At 46.4% G+C, this 19,551-nt stretch overlaps 2 protein-coding genes across 9 annotated transcripts; one reads left to right on the forward strand and one right to left on the reverse strand.

Moving 5' to 3' along the window:
- LOC146437318 (nuclear pore glycoprotein p62-like) lies at positions 1 to 8,077 on the reverse strand. The gene is made up of 12 exons (XM_085060117.1): positions 7,725 to 8,077; positions 6,553 to 6,938; positions 6,212 to 6,322; positions 5,629 to 5,763; positions 5,339 to 5,443; positions 4,825 to 4,933; positions 4,516 to 4,660; positions 2,769 to 2,818; positions 2,515 to 2,649; positions 2,014 to 2,125; positions 1,418 to 1,484; positions 1 to 220 (listed from the first exon to the last, which is right to left on the reverse strand). The coding sequence occupies exons 1-12, from the start codon at positions 8,006 to 8,008 to the stop codon at positions 129 to 131; spliced, it is 1,731 nt and encodes a 576-aa protein (XP_084916243.1). The 5' UTR covers positions 8,009 to 8,077; the 3' UTR covers positions 1 to 128.
- Positions 8,078 to 8,198: 121 nt separating this feature from the next.
- Positions 8,199 to 18,071, forward strand: DNAAF6 (dynein axonemal assembly factor 6). 8 transcript variants are annotated; one of them, XM_085060125.1, is made up of 7 exons: positions 8,199 to 8,242; positions 9,057 to 9,162; positions 10,851 to 10,914; positions 12,044 to 12,149; positions 13,960 to 14,056; positions 14,849 to 14,934; positions 16,433 to 18,071. In XM_085060125.1, the coding sequence occupies exons 2-7, from the start codon at positions 9,070 to 9,072 to the stop codon at positions 16,566 to 16,568; spliced, it is 582 nt and encodes a 193-aa protein (XP_084916251.1). In that variant the 5' UTR covers positions 8,199 to 8,242; positions 9,057 to 9,069; the 3' UTR covers positions 16,569 to 18,071. The 8 variants fall into 8 exon arrangements, with proteins under 8 accessions (XP_084916251.1, XP_084916249.1, XP_084916247.1 ...); XM_085060123.1 differs by having other exon boundaries at positions 8,203 to 8,242; positions 9,057 to 9,165; XM_085060121.1 differs by lacking the exon at positions 8,199 to 8,242 and adding an exon at positions 8,275 to 8,344 and having other exon boundaries at positions 9,057 to 9,165.
- The last annotated feature ends 1,480 nt before the right edge of the window (positions 18,072 to 19,551 follow it).

Here is a 19,551-nt window from a genome sequence, read left to right on the forward strand (position 1 = left end):
TGCCTTTGGAACACCATATTTTATTGTACAAAAAGAAGCAAAGCCAGGTCCTCATTTCAGTCCTCAACTCCCAAACACCTCTGTTTTCTGTAGAGGTTTTATGTTCATCCTTTGAACTTGGGAGTGTTTCAATCAAACGTGATCCGAAAGCTGCGCTCCTGCTCCTTGCGGCGCCTCTCGCAAACCTTTGTCACTTCTTCCACCTTTCTCTGCAGCACAGCTGTGGGAGAAACAAGGCATTAATCTCACAGGCACCCCAGAACACAATTCTGCAGAGTTTTGCCTGCACAAGGAGAAAGAAAAACGTTTTCTTGTTGACAGCCACTCAGATTTGATAGTGGACAAAGCAGGAGGAAGCTCAACCCAAAGCACTGCCAATAAGACAACTTCTTTATAACTGAATGACAGAAGAAAAATGGGTCTCCTTTCTAGGAAAATTTAAAGGAAACACGGCTATTTTCACACACATTCTGTAAAGTATTCAGGTGGCACAGGAGCTATACTAGATTTCCTGAAAAAGGCATGTTTGGAATGTGGAGCTTAGCATAAATATTCTGAAAACACCTAATTAAACTCTGACCTCAGCCAATAATTCTATGTGGGCATGGGGAGCAGCAGGCCTGCTTTCACACACAAAGTTACACCAATTGTGAGCATTTCACAGCACTGCGGCCAGGCAGTGCACTTTGGAGCTGCTGAGAGAAGAGCTGCTTTATTCTGCCGTGCCCCCGTGTGGCTGCTACCAGTTAAAATCCAAACGGCACAGAATTCCAAAATCCCTCACCAGGAGGCACTCCCTGGGAGAAAAGTTCCTTTTTTCTTCTTGCTTTAGTATGGCCCGAGTTAAATGTGAATCCCAAACCAGAAACATTCCCTCCACTATCAAGTGTTCACTCCTGAGTGCACCTCCTGCTGTGCACTGGCTCTCAAGTTATGGAGGCTCTGAAATTCCCACATTATTCCTCCAGGTACCCCACCTGCAGATCAATGCAGGCTGCTCCATGCTACCTGGATCTGGCTTTTCTGTTCTCTGAGTGGGAAGGATGATAACATTCAATACACACACTTCCCCTCACCAATTGTCCTGCTCCACAGGCAAACTCTTTTAGAAGTTGAACTATTTATTAGTTTAACGGAATGGAGAATAAGGTTTTCAAGTTCTCTGCTTTGCACTGATGCATTTCAAGCAGGGCTTTTTTTTGTAAAACACCAGCAGTTGTCAGGAATTACTTCTCAGCAGAGGCCTCCAATCAGGCACATCAGGAGAATTCAAGCACAGAAGGGACAGAGCCATTGAAGGGGAGGAGGAAGATTCCTCAGGCATCTTCAGGAATTCAGGGATGAACAACAAACACTCACACATGGGCTCTTGTGCTTCCCAATCACATTTCCCAAAAGGCTGTAGGACAACTCTCACCTGAGTTCTGGTCAATCCACTGCAGGGAATCCATATGTGCATTCAAAATTTTACAGATCTGCTGAAGCTGAGCAGAGAGAGAAGGTGCAAGTCAGTTGTGCCACTCCATAAACACAGAGAGGAGTCAAAGGCAAGTTTCTCCTTGCACAGCTTCCCTAAGGCAGCAGCCACTTTGCCAGGGAAATCTGTGCAGCAATCTTGCCGCTTTGCTTCTCTTTACCAGCAAGAAAATACAATAGTTGAGATGATATATCTGTGGCTTTGGCTTATTTTAATTTATAGCTAGGAAGCAGCAGAACATTCATCACCTTAGGCTTGAGGTGGCAAAATTAAAAATGAATGTGGAAAAATCTCAGTCTGCAATACTGAAGGGAAATTTTTACTGAGAAAAAAAGTTTCTCAGTAGAGCCATAAGGAGTATCAAGATCAATGTAATAGATAAAAGAGCTGGTTATTCAGATCTCGCTTTATGAGGATATAGATATAGTATAAAGAAAAAGTACGAGTGTAGTATCCACATGGGGACAAATGAAAAGTTAGAACTATTTCAATATCCTTTGCCTCTTCAGCAATATAAAATAAAAGCTTGCATTTACCGGGTCACTCGTTTCAGCTGGGCCTCCTGAGGTGTTCAAGTGATCAATAATGTCCTTCAGATCTTGTGCCATGCGCTTCAGCTGAGCATCGATGTTCTCAGCCAGTTTATAGCTGCAGAGCACATGGGGAATCAAGATCAGGATGTTTAAAGTGCATTTTGAAGACCTTCTCCCAGTCACACCAATTATGAGTAATCAGAATGAGCTTTCACATTTGCAGCCAAGGCTGCAGACACCTGGGAAGAGCACTCAGAGAGGCTCCATCACACACATGAATGGACTCCTAAACCCTGTCTCCCTTGATCTACACATGGAAACAGACAAGCAAGAGAGTGGAGGACTATGAGTAAAATCTAAATTGCCATGCATAGAACAGGATTAAATATCTGACAACAGCCACTCAATGTTCAGTGCTGTCACACATCCCAGCTCTGTCTGCTGCTGACTGATATCACCCCAGGACACTGCTCATCCCCCATCCCCAGCAGGTTTGTGCCTCACGTCCTCTCCCGTTCCTCATCCGCGTGCTGCAGGTAGATGGTCCCGCTCTGCTCCTTCACTGACTCCTCCAGAGGGGTCAGCAAGTCCTCCAGCTCTTTCTGCTGGGACAGAATGAAGTCCAGTTCCTGATCCAGTCTGAAAAGAGAAAATGCCAACTGCTTCCTTTCATGTTACAGACATCCCAGAGCTGTCCCACAACCAGGCAGCACAAGGCAGAGAAGAAATAAAATCATCTCAAGTATTCAGTTTCCTACCTCTTCTGATCAACCTTCACCTTCTCTACTTCTCTGTGTAACGAAGTAATCTGCAAACAGAAGACACTTCATGACACTTGGAAAACTGAGAAGTCAGCTCCCCAAAGAAGAGAGGTGGGAGTGAGAAAGCAGCACCATGCAAGTTCCACTGGAAACCAGAGATGGTTACATAAAGATTTACAGACCAAAGACGGAATAAGGGAGCTTGGAATGATGAACCCTAATGGAACTTGTTACCACAGAGCAAAGTCAGTGAACACATTTCCAAACTCCTAAGCATAAAGGCCAGAACAGACACACAGAGAGATTGTGAAAAGCACCCAGGTGGAGCTCACATCTGTTTCATTTTTAAAAGAGGAAGTGCCAATCAATGGCTTGTAAGACTGAGGCCTTTCAGGACCTAAGCAGGCAGAAAGAGGTTCCACTGAAGGTCACTGTGGTGGTTTTGATTGGCCCAAAACATCAGCGAAGTGTTTTTAACATCTAGGAGAAATTTGGGCCCCTCAGAAGCTGTTCTAGTAGGCCTAGGGAGGTGTCTGAGGGGTGGGGTGTGGCACAAAGATGGCTCCTGTGTGTCCTGAGTGTAAGTTCTGGAAGTTTTTACATCAAGTCCAGCAGAGCCAATCTCTGATGGCTCTGAAGGTGATGGACATGCTGCCGGCCAAGTTTGGGCCAATTGGAGGTGCTGGTTACACCTCTGTGAAAACATATTTAAGAAAAAGTCAAAACAAAGCAGGCGCGCACTTCTTTCACTTTGTAGTTGGAGGAGGAGGAGGTGCAGGTGAAAATATGTGAGGGAGAACAGCATGGAGAGTGCCAAGGTCAGTGAAGAAGGGGGGAGAAAGAGGTGCTCCAGTGCTTCCGGCACCAGAGCTGAAATTTTCTGCTAGCCATGGTGGAAGCTATGGGGGAGCCAGAAATTCCTCTTGCAGCCCATGGAGTCCATAAGGATGCAGAAATACACCCACAGCTCTCTCCAGAGGAGGAGGTGGATGCCTGGAAAAGACTGTGAACCAGTGGGAGTCTCATCTAAGAGTTAAAACTCCAAAAGGCCTTGACTGAGAGAGATAGGCCTTGCTCCTGGCATGGAAGCAGCCTGGCCTCAGCTCAGGAGAGTCTGCACAGCACCTTATGGACAAAAGACTCATGTTGCAGCAGAATTCGGGCGGGAATGTTGCTCATGAGATTGGACCCACGCCAAAGAAGTTCCTAGAGGACTGTCTCTCGTGGGAAGGACCCCTGGCTAAGTAGAGAACCTCTTTTCCTGATTGGACTGACCAGAAGACCCCTCAACCTGCCCCCTGTCTGTGTTGCTAGTTTGCAAAGAGGGAAAAGGGGGGGGGTGAGTGCAGAGACTGCTTCTTAAGAGGGTGGGGGTGAGAGCAGAAAACTGTCTGAAGAGAGAGAGAAACAAGTAGAGATAAAGAGTATTTGTAGTAGAAGAATTGTGGTGATGAGTAAATTTGAGAATCTGCTCTGTGGACTGAAAAGAGACCCCACACCCTGCCCCCCCCCACCTGGCTTGTGGATTGTAGAGGAGGAAAGGGGGTGAATACTATAGGTTCGTAAGAGGGAGGGGGGAGTGAACAAAATAATGTATGAAAAGTATATTTTTGCCTTGCATTTATCCTCCAATTCTGTTACGTAATTAAACACTTTTTGCAACTTTAAGCTTGAAGCCTGTTTGCCCTTTTTCGTGCGTCCTCCTGGCAAGGGTCCTGTCTCAAACCCACGACAGTCACCTCACCTTCTCTCCATTCTCTATGAGCATCCTGTCCCAGGCATTGACTTGTGTAGCTTGATGGAGGAAGTGCTTCTCTTGGTCTTCCAGCTCCAGGCTCCACTTGTTTATCAAACTCTCCAGCTGGGCATAAGTCATCACTGGGGGGGCACTGAGAGGGAGGGAGGGAGGGAGGGGCAGGACAGGACACAAGGTCAGAAAAGAAAAGAGAAACACCACAACACTCATTTCCCCTTCCTCCTCCAGATCCCAGCATCAACACTGCAGCTGCTCCTGCCCCAGGCAGGAAATGCTCAGAGGTAACCAAACACTCACCTGGTGGTGGTGGTTGTGGTTATGGCAGCTGTGGAGGTCACAGCTCCAATGGCACCAGTTGTAGTCAATGGCTTCAGATTCAAAGGAAAGCCAGAAGCAGAAGTAGTCCCTGGAAGAAGAGATTCAAGTCAAGCAACAGAAGTGGACACACCTGGTACCTCACAAAGCAAGAACAGGCTCAGGGTGCACTGCTAAGCCCAGGGCTGTAGGAGCTCCAGTAGATCTGTCTGAAGGGACTAACAGGAAATTCAACCTCTGTGAAGATGGGAATGAAAACATCCCCAGCCCACACCCTTCTCAGTAGCTCATGTTTTACTATGAGACCTAATAAGTACCTGCACACCCAGTTCCAGCACCTTTGTAGCAGATGAGACTTTATGTTTTCAGAAAGTTACTGGAGGGCCTTACAAGTTAGAACTGCTCTGCTGCTACTCTCACATGGCCCTTTACACCCTTCCAGAGCACTGAAGCCAGGCTCCCTTCCCTTCAGTGACTTTCAGCATCTTGTTCCTACCAGTAGCAGTGCTTGTTGTGGCAGCTGTTGTTCCAGGAACCTTTAGTCCAAACCCCAGTGTCCCCAGGCTGGCTGTCCCAGTGGAACCAGTGGAAGTGGCACCAACTGTAAAGAGAAGACACCATGAACAGCTTGCATAAGCCATGAAAAACAGAGCCCCTTGCAAAAGCTGAGCCCAGCCTGCTCCCCCCTCTCACTGCAGCAGCAGCAGCTCCAGCTGCACAGGGAGCAGCAGCCACAGGGGCTGCTCCTTCATTGCCCCAGGGATAAACCTGCCTGCAGAGACTCACGTGAGAGGCCTGTGGTGGTGCTGGACGAGGCTGGGGCTGAAGAAGTCGCCACAGAAGCAAACAACGTGGGTCCCGTGGAGCCAAGCACAGAGGTGCTGGTGGTGCTGGAGGCTGTTGTGGCAGCTGTGGATGTGGCTGCAGAGAGAAACAGCTCCATGTGGACAAGAAGAGCATACTGAGCTCCACCCCCTGCACAGCAACCCTGCTGAGGGTGACACAAACTGCCAGGCCACACCAGGTGCCAGTGGATGACAGCATTTTGCCCTGTTTTTATTCTCCCTCCAGTCCCTCTCTTTCACAATGTATCCTTTAAGATTGTGCCTCCCTTCCTTCCACTGTGCTGCCAGTACAGGTACAGAACAGAATTTGGCACATGGGACACGATCAAAACCACAGGACATGATATCCAAGGGCTCTAGGAGCTGTCACAGATCACCAGGGCAAACTCACAGGAGCAAACACTTCTGGCCCCTTCCCACACCCCAGGATAAGATATTTGTCTACTTCCAATAGACAAATACCCCCAGGAGGACAGCAGATTTCACAAAGCCTAGAGGAATACTTTTCTCAAATAGCTTCCTACCTCCCAGCTTGGCTCCAAAGGACAGGGTGGGTGCCTGGCTGGTACTTGTGGTCAGTGTTGCTGTGGTTGTACTTGTGGTTGTTGTTGAAGGCAGTGCCCCAAAGGTTAGACCTGGAAGCAGCAGCAAAAGGAAAAGATGGACTTTTTTCCTACAGGCTCAAGAGCCATTGCTCCCCAGCACTGCAGACCCTGCCCAGGTCTGTCAGAAACACCTCTGGCTCCAGCTCCTCACTCCATTCCACACCAGCAGCACCGGGAGGCTGCAGAGCTCCTCTCCACCCCCAGGCACCCCCATGCCAAAGGCTCCCAGCCTCCAGCTACCCCCCACCCTGCTCACCCACCTGTGGGCTGCCCCCCGAGGCTGAAGGGGGCTGCTGACGGGGTGGCAGCTCCCAGGGTGGCCGTGCTGGTGGTGGCAGCAGCCGCAGGGGCCGTGCCAAAGGTCAGCCCTGCGGACGTTGCCTGCGGAGCTGCGGTGCCAATGCTGAACCCAGCTGCTCCTGCCTGAGTCGTGGTGCCACTGGAGAAGGTGAACCCTCCTGTTGTCCCAGCCTGAGCCGTGCTGGTGGTGCTGCTGCCAGCTGTGCCAAAGGTAAAGCCAGACGGGGCTGCTGCTTGACTCGAGGGTGTGCTGGTTGAGGCAGAAGCACCGAAAGAAAAGCCCCCTGTGATTCCAGGAGCTGCAGTGGCAGTGCTGGCTCCAAAGTTCACTTTTGGTGTGCTTGCCCTAGGGAAGGAAAGAAACCAATCTGCTTGAGACACACTCAGATACACAGTTGTCTTTCTCACTGACCATTTGCTGACAGCAGAAACCTCCTTTCAAAGAGATGCACCCCTGGCCAGGTTTGTGTTCCAATTCTGACACCAGACCATGCCCAGCTCCTGTCACCTGCCATCCCCCAGGAGGGCTCTTTCTACTGACTCTCCCTTCATTACCTCCACCTACCCGGGCACCACAGCAATTTTATGGCAGAATAAGTGTAGCTGCTCCTTCCCTCAGCTCAGTCACCCTTTTCACCCCCTCTATACCAGGCTGGGGTTTTTTTCTGCTCGTCCCCATTTGAGCTCTCTTCCCACTGCTCCCATCTGGCAAGCTTTGACAGCAGCAGTTCTGCAGAACAACTCCAGACCTTGCAGCCTTTCCTTAAGGATAAATCACTCCCAAACTGCCGAGAAAACATTCTGAGCACTCCAGATTCGGGTCAGGAAGAACAAGACATTTTCTATTCGGTAGCAAGGCTTTAACATTGCTTTGTGCAATGCTCCCTAAGCCAGTTCCAGCTCCAGACGAAGCAGGATACAGCTCCTTCCCAGTACCCATCCGCAAACATCAGCCGGGCCAGCTCCCAGGGCTCGCTGAGCGCTGTCCCAGCGAGGCGATGGCTGCAGGGCGCTGGGGATTGCCAGGCACAGGAGCCAAGGCTCGCTCCCCGCACAGCTCCCCGCACAACTCGCCCAGCGCCGGCAGCACTCGCCACCCTCCCCGCGCTGCCCGGCCCGGCCCGGCTCTCACCCCCGCGGGAAGGCGGCGGCTGCCGGGGCCGCGGGGGCCGCGCCGGCCGAGCCGAAGCTGAAGCCGCCGGGAGGCGCGGCCGTGCCCGGCCTGCTGAAGGAGAAGAGCCCTGCGGGCTGGCTGCCGCCCGCCGCCGGCGCCGCGCCGCCGAAGCTGAAGCCACCCGAGGCGGCGGCGGGCGCGGAGAAGGAGAAGCCACTTTGGGCCGTGGTGGCGGCCGCTTTGGGCGCGCCCAGGCTGAAGGCGGCGCCGGGCGCGGCCGCCCCGAAGCTGAACTGGCTCATGGCTCGGCGGCGGCGGCGCGGGCCGAGCTCCGGCAGGCGCGGCGGGGCTCCGCGACCGCGCGCGGCGATGGCGTCACCGCGCCCTGCGCCCGCCTCCGCTGGCGCCCCCGCGGCTTCCCGCCCTCAGCGCCCATTGGTCAGTTCAGCCGCCATTCGCGGTTCCTCCGCTTCGATTGGCTGTTGGGGCGTGAGGGGGCGGGGCGTGTCGTCGTTGCTATGGGGACGGGGACGCGGGTGCGGGCGGGGCTGAGGGAGCGGGTGCGGGACGGGAACGGGACAGCGACAGCGGAGCGGAGTGCGGGACGGGGAGGGGACAGCGTACCGGGGTGCCGGACGGTGGGCACCGGGCTGGGGGTGCGGCGGTGGAGCCGCCCGACAGCGGGGCCGCGGTGACGAGGATTTCCCCCCTGCCGCTGAGGTTTCCTTCGCCCTGGGCCTGGCGCTGGAGCGATCCGAATGCTGGCGGGTGGGAAGAGAATCTGGGGAGAGTTCTGCCAGGTTACCTGTGACACTTCACACAGTCTCGGGGTCTGCCACAGTCACTGTAAGGCTTGAGCTGTGCTTGCAACAAAAGGCAGTTGAGCAAAAGGGTCCGTAGTCTGGGTACGGAAGGAAAATGTTGGTTATTATTCCCTCGGGACGGCAGGACCGGAGGGAGCGGCTCGAACCCTCTCGGGAGTTTTAGGTATATCTGAAAAGGTTCTTCCCCCAGAGAGTGGTCGGGCCCTGGAGCAGGATCCCCAGGGAAATGGTCACAGCCCCAAGGCTGACAGAGTGTAAAGAGCATTTGGACGACGCTCCCAGACACATGGTGGCGTTCTTAGGGTGTCCTGCATAGGGCCAAGAGTTGGACTCGGTGAGCCTGATGTGTCCCTTGCAGCTCAGCATATTCTATGATTTTGTGCTCCATTATACATATTTTGTCATCACACATGCAGGAATTTGGCTAAACCTTCCTTCCAGACCACACAGCAGGGAAATTTGCTGTACAGGCCATACAAAGCACATCTGGTTCTTGCTTCATGTGTCACTTGTTTTCTGTGCACAGGTGAGCAGTGGACATGGATCTGGACAGTGTGTTCTCGGGCTCTTCTCTGCAGAGCCTTGCCAAACTGCTGCATGATGCTCAAGAAGAGGATGATTATGATGATGATGTGGTGAGCCTTTCCCAAGAGTTGCTGCTTCTTTTACATATTGTACCATAGCCTTCTTTTATTAAAAAAGGAGAAGCAAATCTTTTTCTCCAGAGTGAGTAAAAACAGAATGAAAACCTTAGAAGGTTTTGGACTGACTAAAACAGCTACAGGATACTTTCAGAGTAATAAGCTCTTGAGGGAGAGAGTGAGCAAGATGCCCCAGGAAAACCAGGAGACATTGTGAGCACAAGTGTATGAGGGAGATTTAATTTTTCAGCCTGAAGGAAATGAGAACACACAGTTGAAAGAGCTTGAGATACTTCAGACTTCCCCCTACTTTTCCCTGAAGTCTGCTGGAGATGAAGGCAATCACAGCTAGATACTTCATAAGAAGGGAAAAGCATGCTGCTCAACTTCTGAGTAAGGAACAAAATATCCAGAGGCAACTGAGTGTATTAGTTGTATATGTCAGGCATTGAAGAACTGTAGAGATAATTGATCACTGAAGTACAATAGGTATTTTGGTGACTGTAAAATAGGGAAAGGTGGATAATCATTCTAAGGTGCATAATCTGAATGAATAATGGGAGAAATACCTGAATGTATTCTTCTACATCAGTTCATCTCAGGAGCAGGTGAAAATCACAGCATTTGGAGAGCATGCAACTGCTGCTTTTATCTAAGCCTGCCTGTGTGCTGGGAAGAAATACTCCCAGGAGCCCTACAGGTGCCAACGATGTAGAAGGCCTCTGTGAAGGCTCAAAACTTTGCCAAGTCTCTTAGGATTTTGAACAGATCATGTTATGATGTGGATAACAAAAAAAAGGATAACAAAAATGGCAAATGCCTCAGTGTTCCTCCAAATCACTCCTCCAGTAGTGGCAGTGCAAGTAATATTTGGGATAAAAGGGGTGCAATTTCCCTTGAAATTTCCTTCCAGTGGGTTATAGATGTGGACCTTCACATTCCAGCTATCCTCCAACTGTTTGATGCCTGTCTTTTAAACCCAGTGTTATTGCTGTACATCTCTGCAGTAAACATCCTGATTCTAAAAGAATTTGTTTACATCTTATTAATAAAATGAATGACACTTCAGAGACAGAAATGGAAAATTGCCACGAGGGATGTCAATTAAGTCTGAGTCAATCTGGGTAAATTGAAATCTTTATTTTGATTTAATTTAATGCTCTGTGCATATGAGGCGCTTTTATCAAACCAAGGAAATCTTCCTATATAGAGAAATGCCTCACATTGGCCTATTAGCACTAAATTGATTCATAATTAGAGGAAAATGTTGTTGCCTCATGATCTCTACTGTCAAAAGGAATCCAAATGCTGTAATGGGGCTTTCATGTAGCACCCTTGGTTTCCTGTAATATTTTCATGGCAGGCAAAGCATGGAAATTTTGCCAAAATGCCATGGAAACCAAAACTCAAAAAGCACATCTGTCTGTATTACTGGGCTTCTGTGAGTCCTCCTTAAACCCAGTGTGTCAAGGTCATTGTCTGCTGTGTGAGAGTTAGGAAGAGAGAATGTTCAGCCACGAAACGGTGGGATAATGACATTTTTTATTCTATCCGGGATGTGTTTGACCTCACGTAACTGAGGTTATATTTATTTGAGGTTATATTTACTGACATTATGGTTGTAACCGAGGTTGGCTCTATGAAAATTGATTTAAGATCCTTTTGCCTTTTTTTTGCAGCCACGCTGTTCTGCTGGTGCCATGACTCCTGGGAGTGTTGGGCCAGTAAAGAAAGAGACCACCAGTAAGGAGGAGTGTTTGTATGTTTTGGCATCCAGTCTCGTGTCAGCAGACTGTAACAGCTGTAGTAAGATACCACTGAAGGGTTTGCTGCAATAAAACAGTGGTCACTGACCTTTGAGATGGGCATAGCGTGACATTTCTTACAATTACTCTGTAAAATTATTCCTTTCCTGAAAGCTTAACTGTAAAACATGCAAAGAGAGCAGAAAGGGTAATGCCAGAGCAGCCTCCAGTGGAGATGATAACAGTACAGAGCACAACCTGGTCAGGGGCTGCAGGGATCATAACTGAGCAGCAAAAGCTGCATATAAGTACCCAGGAAAGAGAGGAAGACAATTCTGGAAAAGTCTTGGGAATTAATGTGAAGGTTTTTTTGAGCTACTGCTGTCACATTATTGAGCACCTTAGTTATGAGCCTAAGAAAGGCCAGCAAGGGCCAGGGTGAGCTTTGCAGGAAAGGAACTGTGGCAAATATAACAGATTTTTTTTTGCTTGGGATTCCAACAATAAACACTAAAAAATATTCTTCTCTAACACAGAAAAAATATTCTTCTCTAAAAACCTTCAAGTTTCAGGCTTACCAGCTTATTAAAAAAATATTTTTCCATGCAGGACAGACATAAACCATACTTTTCTGCCCATAAACTCCCATGTGTCTTAAGCATCTTGTCTGAACTGTGCCCAATGATTAATGGGAAGAACTGGATTTCTATGTGTGGAGGTGGTCCTCTTGTCAATGACTGCTCACTGAAAAATCTCATGTCAGAGGGCTTGTGGAAGATTAGTATTGCATCCTTCTACACTTTGCCCATTTTGAAGTGCTAGATATTTTATGCCAGAAAGGAAGATTTCCAGGAAATAAAGGTTGGGTAAAGGAGATTTACATGAAAGGAAAACATCCTCCCTCTGCAAATCCTCATTCATAAGATAGTGAGGTGAGAGAGACTGCAGTCATTACCTAGAATGCTTTTAATGCAAAGATTTTTCTAAAGCCTAGAAATACTTTTCTAGGCTTTAGAAATCACTTTTTTTTTTCTTCACTCTTGAAAAATACTCTTAAGCTTTCAGCAAACCTGGAGGAACAGAGACATTTCAAAATGTGACAGTGTGATTTTCCTCATCACTTACAGGTACTTTTCAAGTGAAATCTGAAAACAAGAAAACCATTTGGAATACAGAGGAGGTCCCAGAAGGATCTGAATTTGATGATACCTGGGACCCTAGAGAACAGCCAGAGTAAGAAAACTGAGACTGCCTGTGTGGGCTTTACATAGCATTAATGGAAATGAGAGTTAAACAGCATCTACAGCCACCTGAAAAGCTTGTGTTGTGCAAGAAGAAAGGAAAGATATTAGTGTGGCATCTGAAGCAACATGTGAGGAGTGGTTTTAACCCCTCCCTTGAAACCTTCTGATCTCATAACAGAAACATAATGTTAGTTTTTCCCATCATAAGTTTACGTGCAGTGTCAGTTACTTGTATAAAGTGGGATTAGGGGGGGAAGTAGGTCAGAAAAACGATTTATTAGCTTTAAAATATGCAATTTGTGTGAAATACCTGCTTTTTCCTACTGCAACTGAGATGCATCCATTTTTCCATACTCATAAATTCATAAAGTACTCCAACATATATTTGCATTTCAAAGATTTAAGCTCTTTAGAGACAAATAGTACTGCAGGAAGGAAAGCTGTGTGCAGGCAATTTTGAGCTCTTAAATACTTGTCATTCAATCTCACTCTGTCAAAGGGACAACTTAAAACTACAGCCTTTTCCCCTGCTCATAGAAAAACAGTAGCAAAAATGTTCTTGAAATTGATATAATCAGGCATTTGAGTAGTAGTTCGTAGAGATGAGAAGGCCCTGAGGGTCAGTCCTTAAAGCAGCTTTTGCATTTCCAATTTCTGTTCCAATGCCATATCCTGGAGTGTTAAATGCTGGAGCAGATGACTGTAGCCCATGAAGCTGCACATTGTACACCAGAATCTTCACTTTTCCCTGTGCGTAAGTCAGGACATGAGGTGTCCAATTTCCCAGTTAAACACAGCACTGAGAGCCACTTGGACTCAGCATTTCTGAAAATTATTTGGAATTCACCCTCACGCACAGTTGTCCTTGAAATGGTCACCTGTGAGGTACAGAACACACCCTCTGTGTATTGTGGGCACAACAGGAGCTTTTCTTGTACCATTTTTGACCCTTCCCCTCTGCAGTGCTTCTCCAGCCTCAAGCAGTTGTGACCCATGTTGCACAGATGAAGAGAGAGTATAAGTCTTTATAAAAGTTCATCAAATGAAGCAAGGAAAATGTCCCAAAAGGAAAACAGATGGCTGCAGAGGTGCATCCAGAGCTGTTTGACACATTTGTCATTGACTTAGGAATTACTACATCTGCAGATGCACACTGGAGATGTGAAAGGCTTTCCACACACTTTCCAACAGCTTAGACAAGTGATCCACCCCACTAATTTTGCTGAACTTAGTAGGAGTAGCATATGTTATAAATACAAATTTAGTTTGCATTTCCTCATTCATTAATTATCAAGAGCAAGGGAGTACGTGATTCTACATTTTGTAGATTTGAAGAAGAAGAAAATAAATGTTGTCTGAATGCAAAACAACTACCATCTGGCTATTCAGTGTTATGCTCAGGCTGCAAGAATATGCTAAAGGACAGAACAGAACAGATGTAATTGTGACATCTCCCTTTTCAAACCCCTTTCCCAAGAGTTTGTGGTGTTTGGTTGATGAGTATCATATCCACTTAGGATGCATTTCCTGATCCTGCAAAAGCTGATTAGTGGAGCAGAGGCAGCATGGTGAATGCTTTGGAAGGTGGAGTGAACAATCTTCACCTGTCTCCCAGCTGTCTCAGTCATGGCTCTGAACAGAAACCCAGTGCAGATGGATTGGAGCCTTGAAGGGATACTGCAAAGGAGGAAAGACATTGAGAAGAGGATTTACAGTCCTCTGAGAATTACAGATTCCTACAGATTCCTCCAATACTGCCTGTTCTGCAGTATTGTTAGTCAATGACTTCTCTTTTTCAGGTATGAGATTTTATTCAAGCAGCATGTGGGAACAGAGGATGTCTTCTTTGGGATGACTGGGAAGGACCCCTCCACTGCCTGCTGTGAAGATATGGTGGTGAGCTGAGCCTGGGGCTCTGATCCCTTCTTCATGCTCTTTCTCTGTCCTTTTCCATCTTCCCGTCTTTTTGAGGGATGGAATGTAAACACCAAGCTCTACTGCTGCCTTTGACCTCCTGTATCATATTTTTTTGTGGTTCTCCAAGCATTTGTGGATGACATTTACACTTGCTAACCTGAGGAACTTCTGTGTCTCCTCAAGGACCAAGTGTACCCAAGGGAACCAGTGCAAATGCATATGCCCCATATAAACTTAAAGGGAATATAATGTAGCTCTAAGATGAAGTTTCATCTTGGACACAATTTTGGAGAGGAGAGGGGCTGGGAAGAAGATTTTTTTCATCTTCCTGAATTTTTCACAAGCTATGTGGGTTAGCAGAATGATACAATTCTGACAGCCTTTAAAGTTACAGCTATCAGATCCTGTCTCATCATTATATAATCAAAGACCTCCCTGGTTTCTGAGCTTCAGGCCAAGTAGAACTGCTGTGTTATCTTTCCAGCAGAAGCAAACTGTCCCTGCAATACACAAAGCCTGAGGCTTTTGCTGGATGTAGAACACCTGTCAAGCACATTAGCAGCTCAGTAGCTGGAAGAGAATAGGATATCAATACACATCACTAAGCTATTGAAAGCAGTGATTATCACTGTCGTATTTTCTCTGATACAAATTACCTACTCAAAACGTTGCTCTTTGATACTAGCATTGAAATATTCATGAAAATGAGATCTTTTATGGCTTTTAGGGCAATATATGTAATCACATCTTTACCTCTGCCCATCATTTCAGATTAAAATCAGACTGCCAGAGACCAAATACTCAGACATCACATTAGACATCCAGGACAAGGTTCTTGACCTTCGAACTCCCAAAAAGTAAGTGTAGCACAATTGATAGAATTACAATTAATATCTTGTTGGAAATGAGGTTTAGCCAACCTTTCAACTGCAGGCTGTCTGGAAAGCAAAACTAAAGATGATGATTGTTGTGTTAATTGCATCTAATAAATAGATATAGAAAAAACACCCATAGTCCATCCATAAGTCTGTAATGTGCTGGCTTTGAATGTGTGATACAGTCTAGTAAAAAAGAATTTTAAGACAGATTTTGGCTACTTGAACAACAAGGCTTCAAGGGCCCAAAACCTCTGCAAAAAGCTGCCCATAGTCTTGAAGAACTTCTTGCCTAGTATTTCTAAATGCTAATTTGTACAAATATATATGACTGAAGATGGTAAAAAAATGTGCAGATAAATTTTCAGAAGCTGAAAGCCAAGTTATAGACATATCCAAGCACAGATGCAGAGATGGAAAGGCTTTCTAAAGAGATTTCCTTTGATTTTTTTTTTAACAGGGATATTTCAAGCCTACAAAGATAATCAACTGACTGATACACTCTTGGACTTCTCAGTCTTCCTCCACCTCTCCCTCAGTGTGCAATTGTCCTGCCAGAGATTTCCAGATAATTCTCATGTCTGTTTTGCTTGAAGTCCTTCTTCACAAAGACTTCTTTCATAAGAAAGCTTAATCCTGTCTGGGCTGACTTGCTGCACTGAATGGGATGTGGGAAGATCTATAGATGAATAGCTCTCTGCAGATCAATTCAAGGTACAGGCCATGGATTAAGCCCCCAGTAAGTCCCCAGTAGACTAACTATAGGAAAGTCACTTTTCTCACAGCTGACACCTGGCACAGTCAGTTACCTTGTGCTTGGTTTTGACCCAAAAGTGCAATAGGAGTGGAAGAAGGTTTAGAAGTTCTAGCTCTGAAACTGGAAAACTGGGAGGAATAATTGTTCCGCTAATAACTTTCAGAACCTAAGGGCAGTAAAAGAGGTAGCTTAATGCAATACTGCAGATGTAGGAAAACCTCAGCAACCTTTTCCTTTTGCAATTCTATCTTTCTGGTGACTCAGATCTGCCATTATCTTCTCAGTACCCAGCTGTCTCTAGTCACAAGCCTAGCAAATAAAAGGTTCACCATAAATCTGATGGTTGCTTGGGTACAGCCTGAACCAGTGCTGCTTTCACAAATACAAGTGCAAGTCTTCTCAGTATGAAAGAAACAACCAAGATGTCAAGTTCCACATTCTTAAAAACACTGTTCTCCCACAGATGGGTCGGAAGACTCAAAGGAACTGATTCCAAATCTGTAGTCCTGGGGCTGCTTCTAAGCCAAGCTGCTTTTAAGTGATGGAAATATTTCAGGGCCAGTGTAGCAGTGCATGAGGTACTGCAGGAACCCCACAACCTGTCACAAAGAGATCTGCTGGAATAACAGTCCCTGGCATACTGACTGAGCAATTGCAGGAGTGTTTGCAATGACAGCTGCTCACCTGACCTGAGACTGACATTCACTGTGTCCCCTTTTACAGGAAGCTGCTGCTGCACCTCCCCTACCCTGTGAAGAGCAAGGAGGGTAGAGCTCGTTTTCTCTCTGAAGAGGAGATCCTGGAAGTCACCTTGAGAATATCAAGGGAGTTTGATTTCTTAAATGTTGCTGATGGATAAAGTTTGCAAAAACTAATGTTCTAATCTGAAGTCTTTTTGAAACCAAACTTGTTATGAAATAGTAGATAGTTTCTCTTGAAAAGTCCAGGGGGAATGTCTCTGGAGAAATGAGTCAGGAGGAACACAGCACCCACCAGTTCTAAAAGCTGGTGCTGTCTGGCTCTTACACTACTCTGGTTAAATTTCTGCTTCCTTCAGTCTCATACAGAGCCTGTGAATCAGAAAGTAGGAGATTTCAGTTCTGTAAGCCAGAGAAAGCCTTTTGTGTGGTTATGGCTGAAAAGTAGCACAGTGAGGCTCTGGACAATGAGTCTGGTGCTTTGGTACTGTTTCGAAACTTGCAAGTGCTAATGTCCTTGCTTGGTCTCCAGTGCTGGGACTGGGGCCAGTTCAGAATCTTCTCTTACCTATTTCTTGGTGAGAAGATCAAAGTTCTTCAGGGATTCATATCCATATCTGAGGCTCCTTTACACTGGCAGAACAAGTTAACCAACTATAGTTGGGTTGCTGAACATCTCAGCTCTTATGAACAATTTTTGACAATTTATGGTTCAGTGTTGTCTGTTCACCTGCTGTCCCTCCACCTATTTTTCTGATCTTTCTTGATTAATAAAATAATACATTCTAAGGAACAGTTCCAGTTTTCTTTCAGTCTGCCTTCTCTATATTATGCTCTGAGAGACCTCATAAAAGTTGAGATAAGAGGAACTTTACATAACAAAGCTTCTCTCAAAGGGCTGAAATACAGCAAAATCTGTTCTTTGGCCTTCAGGTCCAATCTAGAGCTACAGAGATGGGTAACCAAGGTATTTCTCTCAGTAGCTGCTGGGCAAATATATTAATTTAACATTGTTAGTCCTGCAGGAAACAAAGGTACTTTCTCAATGATCAAAGTGGAGAGGACAAGCAGGCCCTGGCATGTTAATGTTGCACTAAACCAAAAACCTCTGAGTACTTTCAGAGCAAAATGGCTTCAATCCTGCATTCTTCTGGGGTAGAAGCAGAGGAAAATAACTGACCAGCTAGGCTGCAGACAGCACCCATGCAGCTAAATTTGTGGCAGGCTTTAATGAGAAGATGGATACTCCATGATGGATTGCAGACCCTGACAGTGAGTTTAAAGGTATATTCACAGTATGTTTGTAATACACTGCATTATAACTCCATGACAAATGAGACTGATGCACATTTCAACCTCTTCCCTGAAAAGTGGACCATTGCTTGGATCAGACTATTCCTAATCAACTTCTGCTTTAGTCTTAATGCACTGGAAAGCAGATACCTCAGTTATGATTCATCATAAGCTATGAAATATGCTGATAACACTCAGAGGCTACTCCAATTGGTATTTGCTTAAGTTTCCATAAATTAGATCTGAATGTCTCTTATTCAAAAGCTGTGGTTGAGCAGGACAATGAAGATGTACAAGAAAAGGCTGAGATCATTCCTCCTGACTCAGTTTTTCCCTCCTGTGCTTGCCAAACAAGTTGTTTCTTGGAAAAAGGTTGTCTTTGTGGTCCCAAGATAATATGCTGCTTCATTTTTGCATTTCTCATACACACTGCAAGAAAAGTGGAAGATTGACCAGTATTTGTAGGCATGTGAAGATAACATTTGTCCAAATTAATTCAGTACATCCATGGCAGGGTACAACTCTGCTGAGCCCTGCTCCAGTGCTCTATCCACAAGGTTATGTTGCCTTTATAGTTGGCAGTAGTAATTTTCTAAGCCTTAAATCATCAAGTTCTGCTTAATTTAATGTCAGTGCTTGATACTGAAAACAATGATGAGTCTGGCTCATTGTGCCTCTCTCCGGTGTTTTAGTTTCTTATGGAAATGAGCATATGCCACACTGGTATCCGTGTGGTAATTTATCTCCAAATATTTTTTAGCCAGGGGGCATTCTATCAGCATTCAGGAGACAAAAATCTGAGGTAAGTATGTTTTGTAAGAAAGCCAGCTGCTGAATAGAAAAGGGAAATACAGATTTGTACTGCTCAGGGGGAGGCTGTAGTGTGAGTTTTTGTACCTGCTGGCCACTCACTCTGTGCATCCACCTCCATGCTCCTGTAGGCCATCCATGAGGGGGACCTGGCAGGTTGGTGATGCTGGACAGGGGGAAGCTGAAATTCCCCCCCTGGCAGGGGGAAGCTGAAATCACAGAGTGAGGATATAGGAACACAGGGGACAAACTCATGAGCAGCCAGGCTTTGTGTGTTCCACTGCTCAGGACAAGCCCTGCTGCCCTTTACAGTAGAGTAGGGACACTGCTCTGGGGCTGGGCAGTTTGCTGGGCTGCTTGGATCCACTGCCTGAAAGCACCATCATCACCTGGAGAGCCTTTCACATTCTCACTTTCTTCCTATCAAGGACACAGAGGCTGCCCTAGGCAAAAGTTTGAGTTTTGGGTTTTGGATTTTTTCCATATATCCTTCCAAGAGAAAACTGGTCAAAAGGACATGCAGGTTGTCAAACTTCCCAGAAATCTGGAGGCTACTGCCAGCTACAAGAGATGACTTTTTTGCACAGGCTTGAGGGCAGCTTTGCTTTGCTGAAGTAGCAGTGGCAGGAATCCTCTGGAAGAGGAGCCCCCTTTGCCTCTGAACATCAACGCTGTTGCTGAAGTGCCACTCCAACACCTGCAAGCATCTTAATTAATCAAAATTATGAGCCCAGTTAAACAGCCCAGCCATTAAGCCCCAGCTATTAAGCATCATCAAGCTTTATTTGGTTCCCATAAGAAGCAGCTTGATTAAATGTATTGCAGTTAAATAGAGGGTACTGTAGATATGAAAATGAGGTAGATGCTTGTTTGCAGTAGTATCCCAATAAACTGCAGGTTGTCATCTCACCTTGTTCACACATTCTGTCCTCCAGTTGTGATTGCAGAGCCACCATGCCCATTTTGACTTGTTCCTGCCTTCTGCCCGAGCTATGGTGGTGTGCCAAAATACATGGCCCAGCTCACTCTCTGAATTTCTCC

Source organism: Lichenostomus cassidix, chromosome 4A, assembly GCF_008360975.1.
Source record: "Lichenostomus cassidix isolate B80296 chromosome 4A, HeHo_3.0, whole genome shotgun sequence".
NCBI lineage: Eukaryota > Metazoa > Chordata > Aves > Passeriformes > Meliphagidae > Lichenostomus > Lichenostomus cassidix.

Excerpts from the sequence above, each read along its gene's own strand:
- LOC146437318 (XM_085060117.1), bottom strand. The coding sequence starts at position 8,008 with ATGAGCCAGTTCAGCTTCGGGGCGGCCGCGCCCGGCGCCGCCTTCAGC. Across the intron at positions 2,126-2,514 it reads GATGAGGAACGGGAGAGGAC|CTATAAACTGGCTGAGAACA; the intron begins GTGAGGCACAAA and ends TGTGCTCTGCAG. Across the intron at positions 1,485-2,013 it reads CAGCTGAAACGAGTGACCCG|CTTCAGCAGATCTGTAAAAT; the intron begins GTAAATGCAAGC and ends CTCTCTGCTCAG.
- DNAAF6 (XM_085060123.1), top strand. The coding sequence starts at position 9,070 with ATGGATCTGGACAGTGTGTTCTCGGGCTCTTCTCTGCAGAGCCTTGCC. Across the intron at positions 12,150-13,959 it reads GACCCTAGAGAACAGCCAGA|GTATGAGATTTTATTCAAGC; the intron begins GTAAGAAAACTG and ends TCTCTTTTTCAG. Across the intron at positions 14,935-16,432 it reads GACCTTCGAACTCCCAAAAA|GAAGCTGCTGCTGCACCTCC; the intron begins GTAAGTGTAGCA and ends CCCCTTTTACAG.